This window comes from Nomascus leucogenys, chromosome 6 (assembly GCF_006542625.1).
Source record: "Nomascus leucogenys isolate Asia chromosome 6, Asia_NLE_v1, whole genome shotgun sequence".
Lineage (NCBI taxonomy): Eukaryota > Metazoa > Chordata > Mammalia > Primates > Hylobatidae > Nomascus > Nomascus leucogenys.
The window spans coordinates 50730461-50745040 of record NC_044386.1 but is presented as its reverse complement, the minus strand read 5'-3'; the positions used below and the strand labels follow the sequence as shown (position 1 = coordinate 50745040).

At 38.1% G+C, this 14580-nt stretch overlaps 1 protein-coding gene across 5 annotated transcripts in view; it reads right to left on the bottom strand.

The window, feature by feature from the left end:
- The window catches only part of TRPM7 (transient receptor potential cation channel subfamily M member 7), a 131067-nt gene that overhangs the window by 70183 nt on the left and 46304 nt on the right, over positions 1-14580 (bottom strand). For all 5 annotated transcript variants that reach the window (XR_004030434.1, XM_003266919.4, XM_030814101.1 and 2 more), the window contains exons 6-11: positions 12365-12489; positions 10712-10883; positions 7687-7861; positions 6174-6297; positions 4712-4784; positions 1439-1539 (exon numbers count right to left, since the gene is read on the bottom strand). Coding sequence is in view for 4 of the 5 variants with exons in the window: in XM_003266919.4 (XP_003266967.1) it covers positions 1439-1539; positions 4712-4784; positions 6174-6297; positions 7687-7861; positions 10712-10883; positions 12365-12489 (770 nt within the window). In the remaining variant the exon portion in view is untranslated. The remainder of the gene's footprint in view (positions 1-1438; positions 1540-4711; positions 4785-6173; positions 6298-7686; positions 7862-10711; positions 10884-12364; positions 12490-14580) is intronic.

Genomic DNA, 14580 nt, shown 5'->3' with positions numbered 1-14580 from the left:
TTAACATTAATTTTTTTCCTCTGTAGTCCTGCAAGAGGAGAAGTGACTAAACAAACTGTTTTTTATTGCTATATAGGAAATACATTCCAATGGTTTAAAAAAAAAATCGAACACTACAAAATGGTATAAAATAAAACTTTCCTCCAGCCCCCAACTCTCCAAGATGAATGCCATGTTAAGTTTTAGAAAGGTACTATTAACTACACAGTACATGTAGATATACATGAATGTTTGTACATTCATAAGGAGAATTTGCCACAAGTAAGATCATACTGTGCATACTTTTCTGCAATTTGCCGTTTATATTTACTATGTGGACAAAAAGGATCTAGTTCGTCCTCCGTAAAGGCTGGTAATACTTCAAGGTACAGATGAACATTTAATCTGTCCAGCCTCCTATTGATTCAGACATGTAACAAAATTTTAAGTGATTACTACCTACCAAGCTGTCAATACAGTAGTAAACAAAACTGGAAAATATTCTTGCCCTCAGAAAGTTTACTTTCTAGGAGAAAGACAAACAATAAATAATAGCTACATTATATGGTTTGTCAGATGGTGACAAAAGTTAGAAAAAAATAGCAGGGAAGAATGCTGGTTTAGGGGGATGCTATTAAAATAGGGTGGACAGAGGAAGTCCAAAGAGGAGACATTTGGTTAGAGGCCAGAAAGATAGGAGGAATTAAGCCCACGTGGGTATGTAGGGAAGAATGTTAAGATAGAGAGACAGGCAAGTACAAAGCCTAGAGATAGGAGCATGCTTGATATGTTCAAAGAAGAGCAAGAACATCAACAAAGTTAGATAAAAAAGAGCAAAGAGGATAGTAGTAGCATGTAAGGCTCTGGATTATGCTCTGAGTAAATGGAATGTGATTCATCTCCTGTCCATAAAAGGAGAGCAAGTATGAGAGTAGTGAAACCAAAAAGTATGCTACCGAAATAACACAAAAGGATGACAGACTAGACCAGGATGATAAAATTAGGTATTTTGAAACTAGATCTGACAAGATTTACAGATGGAATTGGACTGGAATACATGAGAAAGAGAAAAGTAAAGGATAACACTAAACAGTCTCATCTTAGAAACTAGGAAGAAGTTGTTCCCATTTAGTAGGATGAGGAAGATTAAAAAAGGAATAGGTCTAAACATCAGGGGGAATGCTAGAATGGACTCTCTGGTATACAGAGCATGAGTTCTAAAGCTTCTTTCAGTTCTAAGATTCTTAGAGATCTATACACTCTATTAAAAAATAAGGTTTTATCTAGAGGCATATATTAAATCCTAAACTGGATCGGAATGGTGTAGAAATACTTAGCTAAACTATTTTTGAACTACTGGCAGAAAGGTAAAACGTCAAGTCAGGTCACAGTTCCCGCAAATACTTTTTTATTACTTAGTGTAATTTAATTGTATTGTGTATGTAGATTATTTACATACCAGCCACTGCTGTCCATAAACAAATACATGATTTTTGGCAATGTCAACTCTATCCCATGCCAATGTAAGGATAAGCTGGTCAAATGCAGATGCATTAGTACCTAATCGAATAAAGAAAATAGTTGACAGGTTCAATTAATTTATCTCCATTAAAAGGTGAACACTTTTTTTTTTTTAAGAGATGGGGTCTTGGTCTGTTGCTCAGGCTAAAGTGCAAAGGTGATCATGGCTCACTGCAGCCTTGAATTCCTGGGTTCAAGTGTACCTCCCGCCTTAGCCTCCAAGTAGCCGAGACTACAGATGAGCACCACGACACCCAGCTAATTTTTTAATTTTTTTGTAGAGACAGAGTCTCACTCTGTTGACCAGGCTGGTCTCAAACTCCCGGCCTCAAGTGATCCTGCCACTTCGGCCTCCCAGTGTGCTAGGATTACAAGTGTGAGCCACAGTGCCCAGCATGAACACTTATGACATCTCCCCACCATTCTTTAGTTAACTTACACAGCTGGTGTCAGCCACCATTCAGAAGTAGCCTGCCTCAGAGAGATAAGATTAGCCCCAGGGTTAAGAACTTTACCTTTCCAACTATAAATGACATATTCCCATTCATTGCAAACATTTAGAAATGCAGAAAAATGAGAAGAAAACAAAGATGAACTGTTTCTATCAGAGATAGCGCTATTAGGATTCTGAAAATAGCTGTCAGGTACTTTTCTGTGCACATACAAGCTCATACATATACTTTCCATTTTTTATTCAAAAATGGGTTCATACTACAAAAGTGTTCAGTAGCTTGCTTTATGTACCTTGATATCGTACCTTGGTTCTTCTTAAAATTATATATAAATCTCCCTTATATATACTTAGGTGAGCCACAATTTATTTAGCAAATACTTCAAGTGGTAGATATTCAGGTTATTTTGAATTTTTTGCTGAGTATGTTTTTGTGCACACGCTTGATTATTCAAATAGGATGACATTCTAGAAGTCAAACTGCTAGGTACAGGGATATATACTTTAAGGTTTTTGATATACTCCAAAATACTTTAGATTACTTCTACCATCCACCAGGGGAGGGGTATAACCATAACCATTTCTCCATGTGCCAAGGAGAAGGGAGTTTCCTTCTTCTTCTCTTTTCTGAGACCGGGTCTCTCGCTGTTGTCCAGGCTGGAGTGCAGTGGCGTGGTCTTGGTTCACTGCAACCTCTGCCTCCTGGGCTCAACTGATCCTCCCACCTCAGCCTCTCAAGTAGCTGGGACCACTGGTGCATGGCACCACACCAGGTTAAGTTTTGTATTTTTTGTAGAGACAGGGTTTTGCCAAGTTGCCCAGACTGATCTCAAACTCCCGGGCTCAAGCGATCTGCTTGCCTCAGCCTTCCAAAATTTATTACTGTAACATTGGCCATCCTTCCATATTTTCTCTAAGCATTTGGATTCCTCTACTAATTATCTATTACATAAGTTCTGACCCATTCTTCCACGAGGTAGTCATCTTTTTCTTATTAATTTTTAACAGCTCTTTTTGATCCCTCCACTTTTAACATTTCTATTCCTTAGTTTCCTCATCTATAAAATGAGTAAAACCATAGGAAATCTGACTCGCAGGAATAAAATGAGATAATAATGTAAACCACTTAAACACAGTGGTTAATACACAGAAAAGTACATGGTAAATAATTCATGAATATGGTACTTTCTTTTTAACTTTTTTTTTTTTTTTTTTTTTTGGGAGACAGTTTCACTCTGTCACCCAGGCTGTAGTGCAGTGGTGTGATCCTGGCTCACTGCAACCTCTGCCTTCCGGGTTCAGGCAATTCTTGTGCCTCAGCCTCCAGAGTAGCTGGGACTACAGGCGTCCACCACCTCCCCCAGCTAATTTTTGTACTGTTAGTAGAGACGAGGTTTCGCCATGTTGGCCAGGCTGATCTTGAACTCCTGACCTCAAGTGATCCATCCGCCTCAGCCTCCCAAATTGCTGGGATTACAGGTGTGGGCCAGTGCACGCAGCCTTATTTTTTATTTTTATGCAATCCCATTTATTAATTTTTTTTCCTTTTTGGTTTCTAGGTTTCTTATCACTTGTGATCTCTTGATACCATGATCCCAGATGATATAAATATATTTTATCACAGTATTTTAAAAATGCTTAATGTATTGGCAATTTATTATGGTCTAATATGCAAGAAAATTCTTATAAATAAAAGGACAGTATCCTCTTAATGTGCTGGGCTCCTGGCACATCACTCTACACTAACTTTCAGGTAGACAGATGGGATACCGTCATAGTTTCTTCACAGAGAAGATTTTTCGCTATAATGTTGTTGTATCTGTTGGATGTCTTTGGGGAGATAATGAGAGGATCAGTGTGTGTGTGCTTCAATCCTTTAGTCCTAAAAGATACCACTAGTTTTCAAATTCTCCCTTCATAATGAAGATGACATGTTTTAAAATCCTATCTTTAAATTCTATCAACTAATGCCTTATAACCTATAAACACTTATTTTTCAGCTGATTAAGAAAGTGACACATTTTTATTTATTCTTAGAGACAGGGTCTTGCTGTCACCCAGGCTGGAGTGTAGCAGTATGATAATGGCTCACTGTAACCTCAAACCCTGAGTTCAAGCAATCCTCCTGCCTCAGCCTCCTGAACAGCTGGGACTACAGAGTGCACACCACCATGCCCAGCTAATTTTTGTTTGTTGTGAGATAGGGTCTTGCTCTGTTGCCCAAACTGGAATACAGTGGTATGATCACAGCTCACTGCAGCCTCAACCTTCCAGGCTCAAGTGATTCCACCTCAGCCTCCCAAGTAGCTGAGACTACAGGCACATGCCACCATGCCCAGGTAATTTTTAAATTTTTTGTAGAGATGGGTCTATCTTGTCCAGGCTGGTCTTGAACCTCTGGCCTCAAGTGATCCTCCTGCTTTGGCTCCCAAAGTGTTGGGATTACAGGTGTGAGCCACCATGCCTGGCCCAGGATGTTAGACGTTCTTAATAGGACTATTAAATAGGTTTGGTGGCATAAATCTTGCTAAAAACTTTTATTTTTTAAGTTCTACAAGATTAAATCAAAAGTTACCTTACCGCCAAGAAAACCAACATTGTGTCTTTCACAAAGAAAAATGACTGAAAATTCACTTTGCAAGCATTTAGCCATGTTAAGTGGTTCTATATTTTATATACATACACATATACACACATACACACACATATACATATATAAAATAAAAGGTCTTACAAATAAAAAAGTTCTTAGAGGCTTACCTTTTAGCAGTGCAGTAAGTATTGCTACATCTATATCTTGATGTTCATCTGACCCAATATGGAAAACAGTGATCTATTTAAAGATAAATTCATAACATTATGCCTTTATATTTTTAAAACAAAGGGGCATCATAAAACTCAGTAATTTCAAACTATATGGGGGACAAAATATATATGTATGTATCTAGGAATCTATGTATGATGTATATATAAACATACGTACACATAATATATTTATGTATATAGTTAGTAACTTTATTTCAACCAAAAATCCAAAAAAATTTAAAAAACTATCATTTACTAAATAAAATGGCAAATACACTAAGAATATTTGGTTTCATATTATATTCATATTTTGACCTATCTTATGTCCCTTACAAGAGTAAGAAATTTAGGGGCTGAGGCTATAGATTCCTTATCAGGGTAAATAAATCCTACAGTTCCTTCCACAGAATGAACATTTACATGTTCACATAATGTATATATTCTTGAAAGATAAATGTTTGGTCAATATTTTTATTGCAAATGTCTTTAAATTACTTGAAACATAGCACCATTTCAGAAACTGTAATTTAATAACATTTTTCATAAAGTGAAGGATGGCCAGGCCCATGGCTCATGCTTGTAATCCCAGCAATTTGGAAGGCCAAGGTGGGCGGATCACGTGAGGTTAGGAGTTCGAGACCAGCCTGGCCAACACGGTGAAACACCGTCTCTAGTGAAAATACAAAAATTAGCCAGGCATGGTGGCGTACACCTGTAGTCAGGAGGCTGAGGTGGGAGAATCGCTTGCACCCAGGAGACAGAGGTTGCAGTGAGCTGAGATTGCACCACGGCACTCCAGCTTGAGCAATGGAGCGAGACTCTGTCTCCAAAAAAATAAATAAATAAAAATAAAGAAAAGAATGTGAAACATTATTATAACCCCAATACAAAATTTTTGGGCAACTTTATTTCATAGTTTACAAAAACTTGCAATGAAAAAGACAGCAAATCAAATCATGTTATGTATTTATAGGCTTGCTAAAAAATTTTATCTCTGAAAACTTATGCCCACATTTACATGATTGAAACAAAGCAGCACTGATCTTTAATTTAATAGGCTTTAAGTACAGTAAAAATTTTTTTCCAAACATTTTATTAGAGAAACCATTAACAACTCTTTATAGTTCTTCCTTGGTACTCAACATTATCTGTTGAGACCTAGTTACTTCTCATAAAACTTTTCCTAAAACAGAAGCACAAATACACAGTCTCAATACCATATAAAAAACTACAGGCCTCCTTCTATGATACCTCTCAACTGGAACAGACCAATAAATGACTTATTTTTTATGGTTAATAAAGATTTCAAAGTTTAAAATCCAAATAAAAACAAAAGTATTTCACCAATTTAGAATGTGTTTTGAATGAAAGAAAAAAGGCCTATCAGCTTTTTAAATTTCTGCTGAAATCTACTTACAAGCTCCTTTCTTTTCATGCACTCCATCAGTGTTTGAAATAAATGAACTGCTTCATTCTGGCCAAAGTTAAATGTTTTTTTGATAGTGGAAATAATATCGGGCTCTGCTGCATCAGGAAGATTCCTGGAATAAAAGGAAACATAATTCACTGATTTCATCTTCCATTATTTGTAGGATCAATATGAAGTACAGGTAGATCCACGTAAGACCTTTGAAAATAATGTATTAATATTACATAATTCACCTTGGGTGGGATTATTTCTTCCTTCATGAGACTCCCAACACAAATGTTAGAAGGAAAATAAATGAAATGGAGTGATTTTTCTTTTTGAATTACTTTGTGAATTTTATCAAACAGTATGTGTGTGGCAATATCAGTACTCACATAAGATATTGTATAAAAATAATTTGAAGATATTATGAGGTATAAACTAGTATTTCACCACGATGTTCTTAAACATAGGAACTCATATTTTTCTTTTCTGAATACTTAATACATTTTCATGGCTCAAAAATAGTAGAAAATATAAAACGTTAAAATATTAAAATTAATAGTGAAAGTCTCCTTCCCACCGTCTTTCATCTGCCCAGTTCTATCACAACTATTTTTAGGAATCATTTACTTATGTAACTTTCCAAGATGTCTTTCTGCATATACAAACTATCCCCTCTCCTTTTATTCTATATAAAAAGTGGCACAATATATATGCTTCTCTACACCTTCCTTTTTGCATGTACATATTGTGGTAATCTTCTCAAAACCATTCTTACTCAGCTATAAACCATTTCTTTGTATAGATACACCATAACTTATCTAGTCTTCTCATGTTCTACTTTGTTCCAATCTTTTACTCTTATGAAGAACCCTGTAACGAGTAGCTTTAAACATATTTCACAGATGTACATCTGTAGGAACAATTCCCAGAAATGAAACTACTACGTCAAAAGATAAGTGCCTCTATGTTTGACAGATCTTACAAAACTGTGTTCCATGAAGATGGTTTTATTTTAATTTGTTCCCATAACATGTGAGTCAGGCTATTTCCTCAACCCTTAACAAAGTATTGTATTAAACTTAAAATTTTCATGTTCATAAAACACAGGGAGGAATCCAACACTGTATTCTAAAAACCACAAGCCACTTTAATAAATTCATTAAAATGGGCCAGGCACGGTGGCTCATGCCTGTAATCCCAGCACTTTGGGAGGCCGAGGTAGGTGGATCACTTGAGGTCAGGAGTTCAAGACTAGCCTGGCCAACACAGTGAAACCCCATCTCTACTAAAAAAATACAAAAATTAGCCAGACGTGGTGGCTCATGCATGTAATCCCAGCTACTTGGGAGGCTGAGGCAGGAAAATCGCTTGAACCTGGGAGGTGGAGGTTGTAGTAAGCCAAGATTGCACCACTGCACTCTATCCAGGCTGGGAGACAGAGCAAGACTCCCTATCAAAAATAAATAAATAAATAAATAAATAAATAAAATTAATTAAAATGTTGTCATACACTTACCCTCCTTCTTCTGTTTGTTTATGAACATATGCTAGCAGATCTGCAGCTCTGCCTGTTCCTTCACATACAACTACTGGAACAGGGGGGCTTTCCTGAAGGTATTCAAGAACTGTGAGGATAACATTTGGCCCACCCTCAAATATAAGTGCCACCACAGGGACACCTTGGCCAATCCCTAAAAAGAGCAAAGTTAAATTAAAAAATTATTTCATCCCAAGCAAGTTTCTCTCCAAGAAAAAAAAATTAGGCAAAATTCAGTACTCTAAGTTTAGATTTTACTGAAAAAAAAAAAATTAAAAAGTAAAAACATAATTTCTAAGACTATGTTGACTTGACTTTAAGCACTCCACCTGATATCAGTTCACATAAGTAAATTAAATAATGAATACTTTGTCACTATCTTAAAGGCTGTTCTCTAAGTGACAAAATTAGAAAATCCAATATATAATAGACAGCAAATAATTTATATATTCACTACATAAAAGTAAAAATTTGTTTTCCATATTTTACTGAGCTCTTGATGTGAAATGTAAGATACTAATTTTTTAGTTTGCTTTTTAATACATTAGTTGAACTTCTAACATCGATTTTTATTCATTTTCAAAATATATATTTCTGATTCCAAATGAGACATTAAAATAGAAATTAATGACAGTCTTGGCCAGGCATGGTGGCTCATGCCTGTAATCCCAGCACTTTCGGAGGCCAAGATGGATGGATCACAAGGTCAGGAGATCAAGACCATCCTGGCTAACACGGTGAAACCCTGTTTCTACTAAAAATACAAAAAATTAAACAGGTGTGGTGGCACGTGCCTGTAGTCCCAGCTACTCGGGAGGGCTGAGGCAGGAGAATCACCTGAAACCAGGAGGCAGAGGTTGCAGTGAGCCAAGATCATGCCACTGCACTCTAGCCTGGTGACAGAGCAAGACTCCCTCACAAAAAAAAAAAAAAAAAAAAAAAAAAAAAAAAGAATGACTGTCTCAAACGCCACATGGAAGGAAGAAAAAAGAAATGGCTCACGCCTGTAATCCCAGCACTTTGGGAGGTCAAGTCGGGTAGATCATGAGGTCAGGAGATCGAGACCTTCCTGGCTAACACAGTGAAACCCCGTCTCTACTAAGAATACAAAAAAGTAGCCGGGCATGGTGGCATGCGCCTGTAGTCCCAGCTACTCGGAGAGGCTGAGGCAGGAGAATGGGGTGAACCCAGGAGGCGGAGCTTGCAGTGAGCCGAGACTGCGCCACCGCACTCCAGCCTGGGCGACAGAGCGAGACTCCGTCTCAAAAAAAAAAAAAAAAAGGACGGCTGGGTGCAGTGGCTCATGCCTGTAATTGCAGTACTTCAGGAGGCCGAGGCCAGCGATCACGAGGTCAGGAGATCAAAAGCAGCCTCGCCAACATAGCGAAACCTCCTCTCTACCAAAAATACAAAAAATTAGCCAGGGCGTGGTGGTGAGTGCCTGTAGTCCCAGCTACTCGGGAGGCTGAGGGACGAGAATCGCTTGAACCCAGGAGGCAGAGGTTGCAGCGAGGTGAGATTGGGCCACTGCACAACAGCCAGGGTGACAGTATGAGACTCCATCTCAAAAAAAGAAAAAAAAATTAAAAATTAAAGAAGAAATTGGTGACAGAATTACATAACTGGAACTGATCAATAAAATTCCAAGACCTCTAGAAAAGCAACAGAAAAAAATTAGTGAAGAATATGAATTTTTGCTTTTACAATAACTTCCAGTGCACTGAGAAAATGGAAAAAAAAAAAAAAGGTATCTGTAGGACTACAAACAATTCTTAACTTTTTTTTTTTTTTTTTTTTTGCGATGGAGTCTTGCTCTGTCACCCGGGCTGGAATGCAGTGACGTGATCTCGGCTCACTGCAGCCTCCGCCTCCTGGGTTCAAACAATTCTGTCTCAGCCTCCCGAGAAGCTGGGACAACAAGCGCATGCCACCATGCTCGGCTAATTTTTGTATTTTTAGGAGAGACAGGGTTTCACCGTACTGGTCAGTCTGGTCTAGAATTCCTGACCTCAGGTGATCCACCCACCTCGGCCTCCCAAAGTGCTGCGATTACAGGCGTGAGCCACCACGCCCAGCACATTCTTAACTTTTAGTAAAAACTCTGACTCCACCATAATCTGTAAACACTGTTCTGTAGTTTTTTTATTTCTATTTCACTTTATCACAGAGCTCAACTTCTTGGGGCCCTTAGGTTACAAATTTTCCTTTATTTGAAATAAAAATTTAGATGTTGAACCAGAAAATTCAGGCATGGTTGGAAAGAAAAATCAGTCCCAGGAATACAATTTTTAAGACACATTTAGCCAAACAGTGATACTCATTTCATAAATTTTAAGTTGATTTATTTCTTTCAGTGATTTTCTTCCCTTTTAGTTTTCAATCTTGAATTTCACAGCCATGTATTGGAATAAATCACACATTAAGAATATTTGTGGGCCAGGCACAGTGGCTCATGCCTGTAATCCCAGCCCTTTGGGAGGCCGAGACGGGCGGATCATGAAGTCAGGAGATTGAGACCATCCTGGCTAACATGGTGAAACCCCATCTCTACTAAAAATACAAATTAGCCGGGCATGGTGGTGGGCACCTGTAGTCCCAGCTACTCAGGAGGCTGAGGCAGGAGAATGGTGTGAACCTGGGAGGCAGAGCTTGCAGTGAGCCGAGATCATGCCACTGCACTCTAGCCTGGGTGACAAGGCGAGACTCCACCTCAAAGAAAAAAAAAAAGAATATTTATGAATTCCTTGGGCTGAAATGGAATTGCAATAACAACAGAACTTCCAATGAACTTTTTTTGGTTTTAGCCTTGATAACTGAGTACCCAATTTTCACTTCTTTTCCTTGGTCTTATCATTTTGTCTAAGATCAACTACTGTTGGTTGTTTCTTATGTTATCTTGCTATGTAAGAAAGAGCACTTCAAAGAACATTCTACCTTCTTTGAATTTGGCTATTAGTACAGCCCAGGACAATTTCAACAATAACGAATTTGTGAATTCACTTACTAGCATGAATTCTTTGCTGATTAATAGTTTTTTCAAGTTCTCTTCTCAGTCTGACTTCTGCCCCATACTTTCCAACAGTGCCATCATCCACCAATATGAAATGGGAATGCAGATTATTCAAAACATTCAATTTGCTCAGGGGGTTCAATAAGGTTTGATAAGGAGCAACCACCTAAACAATAGCAAACAAAAGAGTTAGTGAGCAGGATTAAATACAATATGATGTAAAATAAATTTTGAAATAATCCGTAAAGACAAGTAAGAAGTAAAATTCTATTTTACATACAGAAATAAATATGAAATGACAAAGAATGTATCAAAAAGCATAAGCTTTTAAGCAGCTGAAGATTAATCAATAATGGGTTGAAACACATGATTATATCTTGACCCATACTGTGGAATTATATATTTCATCATCACATGCAAAGAGAGAAGCAATAAATAAGTAAATAGTGCAAATAAACTATTATCAGATTATTAAGTGAATAAACTACAATATATAAAAGATATTGTGGCCAGGCACAGTGGCTCATGACTGTGATCCCGTCACTTTGGGAGGCCGACGCGGGTGGATTACCTGAGGTCAGGAGTTCAAGACCAGCCTGGCCAACATGGTGAAACCCCATCTCTACTAAAACTACAAAAATTAGATGGGTGTAGTGGTGGGTGCCTGTAATCCTAGCTACTCAGGAGGCTGAGGCAGGAGAATCACTTGAACCCGGGAAGTGGTGGTTGCAGTGAGCCCAGATTGTGCTACTGCACTCCAGCCTGGGCAACAAGAGTGAAACTCCATCTCAAAAAAAAAAAAGACACTGTAAAAAACAATAAAATGTAATATTGCTATTTTTCCAGCCACAAGTAGACTCTTTAAAACTGACATTAGAAATTTAATAACACTTGAAAGTGATCATTATAATTCAGTAATTGTATGTATGTATGTATGTATGAGATGGAGTTTTGCTTTGTCACCTAGGCTGGAATGCAGTGGCTCAATCTCGGCTCACTGCAACCTCCGTCTTCCGGTTTCAAGCAATTCTCCCGCCTCAGCCTCCCAAGTAGCTAGGTGGCACAGGCCACTACTCCCAGTTAATTTTTGTATTTTTAGTAGAGAAGGGGTTTCACCATGTTGGCCAGGCTAGTCTTGAACTCCTGATCTCCAGTGATCAGCCCGCCTCGGCCTCCAAAGTGCTGGGATTACAGGAGTGAGCCACTGCGCCCAGCCAGTAATTCTTTTTAACAGTGTTGATAAATATCTATAACCAATTCACATGTCTTTAACCTATTCAAACAAAACACTAGCATTTAACTCCTATTCCCTATTCTTAGAATAAAATTCTCATGTCATGTAGTCATTAAAAATTACAAAGACTAGCTTATATGGAAAATGGAAAATAATTTTATACATAAAAGACTGAAAGCAAAATGTGCCAACACTATAACAGCATTTATATTTATGAACTTAATTATTTACAGTTATGAATTATTTCTATTTATGCATTTCCAGAAATTGAGAAGTAAACCTCAGGAAAATACCTTTTAAACTTAATTTGAAAAGTATAATATAATCATAAATATTTTAACCTGGCACTATTCTTACTATAATTTTGTTTATATATAATTTCAAACATAAGACATTTTAAAAATAATTCTTACATCTCTCCCAACAAGATCATTTCTGTTTTCAATCACTCCCCATGGAGCTATTCCGATAGTGCAAATCTTTCGAGATGATCTGGAAGCATGTTCTTTGAGGGCGTCTCCAACATGTTTTGCCACACCTGTTCATAAAAAAAGTTTATTCACTTTGTTTTTTTAAATTTTCTTAAAGAGAGGGTCACCCAGGAAAGAGAGCAGTGGCGCAGTGACAGCTCACTGTAGCCTCAAACTCCTGGACTCAAGCGATCCTCCCTTGTGAGCCTCCCCAGTAGGTGGGACTACAGGTGGGTGCTAAGACAGCCAGCTAATTTTTTTTTTTTTAGTAGAGACAGGTGGGTCTTGAACTCTTGGGCTCATGCCTCAGCCTCCCAAAGTTCTGGGATTACAGTCATTATTGTGTTCAGAACAATCCTGTGCTCAATCTATAACACCATAATATGTGATATATTTCTCTACACATACAAGATATAAGGCAACAAGGTCATAACAAACTTAAAACAAGGTCATAGCCAAACTTACAGAAGAATACACAAGGACCAAAAAGGAACAAAAACCACTAAACCCCACAATATCAAATCACTACAAATGCCAGAAACACATATAACACTAAATTTTACCATGTTATTTGGTCTAGTCCGTTTTTGCATTTCTCCTCTAAGTAACTGTAGTTTTTTATTATTGCTCTACACGTCATTTAGAAAAAATTAAGAATACAGCTCGGTGGCACAGGACCATATGCAAAACAAACACACATACAATAAATAATGACGAAAGCCTATTTCAGTCAAAAATGAGAGAGAAAAGTATAAAAGGCAGTTCCAAAGAGCATATAACTCCTCATTATCACTTATTTTTTTTGAGGGAGGGAGTCAGGGTCTCACTCTATTGCCCAGGCTGGAGTGTATTGGTGTGATCATGGCTTGGCTCACTGCAGCCTTGACCTCCCGAGCTCAAGTGATCCTCCCACCTCAGCCTCCCAAGTAGCTAGGACAGTAGGCACATACCACCATGCTAGGGTAATTTTTTTTTCTCTTTTTTTTTTTTTTTGTAGAAAGTGTCTTACCATGTTGCCCAGGCTAGTTTTGAACTCCTGGGCTCAAGTGATCCTCCCACCTCAGCCTCCCAAAGTGCTGGGATTATAGGCATGAACCACCATGCCTGGACCATTATTACTTCTTATGGGCTGAATTGTGTCCCCTAACTCCCAATATCACAAAATATGACTGTAGTTGGAGACAGGGCCTTTATATATGTGATAATACCTTAAAACATTACTGTACTTGGAGGCAGGGCCTTTAAATAGGTGACGATTAATTTAAAATAAGGCCTTTGGAGTGGCCCCGAATCCAACTGGTGTTCTTATAAAGAAATTTGAATACAAAAGGAAACACCAGGGATACCTATACACAGGAGGCCATGAGAGGGAGGACACAGCATGAAGATGACCATGTGCAAGCCAAAGAGAGAGGCCCCAAGATAAACCAAATCTGCTGACACTTACTCTTAGACTTTTAATCTCCGAAACCATGAGAAAATAAATTTCTGTTTTTAAGCCACCCAGTCTGTGATATTTGGTTACAGCAGCCCTGGCAAACTAATGCATCACTCAGTTTGATCTCCATAATGCATCAGATCTCATCCCTCACCCAAATTATGAAAATAGCATCTTCGTAGATCTTTCAACTGCTGCCTTGCCATTATACTCCATTTTGAAAACATCATCCGAGTGATCTTTGCAACTGTTGACTCTCTACTTAAAACCTCCTCTTCTCATTCACAGCAGAAGCCAAAATGCTTATAATGGTCCACAAGGCCTCATGTGATGAACTGCCTACTGCCTCTACTAGTCACCATGCTTCTCTACCACCATACACCAAACTTCTGACTTCATCACCTAGCACTCTCTGCTTATTCCACTCAAGCTATATTAGACTGTTCTTACTATTCTTCCAACACATGAGCCCTCTCCTCCCCTTTACGTGCTTTGCCTTATGTTTTTCTTATATCTTGCTTCATTTCCCTCTCTCCTCAAATGTCACCTTATTAGCTCTCCTTGACCATGTAACAAAATAGCAGCCCTCCCATCATCCCTCACTATCCCTCTTCTTGACTTCAAGTGTCTGCATAACACTTATCAGCATCTAACATGTTATACATTACTGAGTTATCTGTTTCTTATCTGTATCTCCCCCACTAGAAGTTCCATGAAGGTA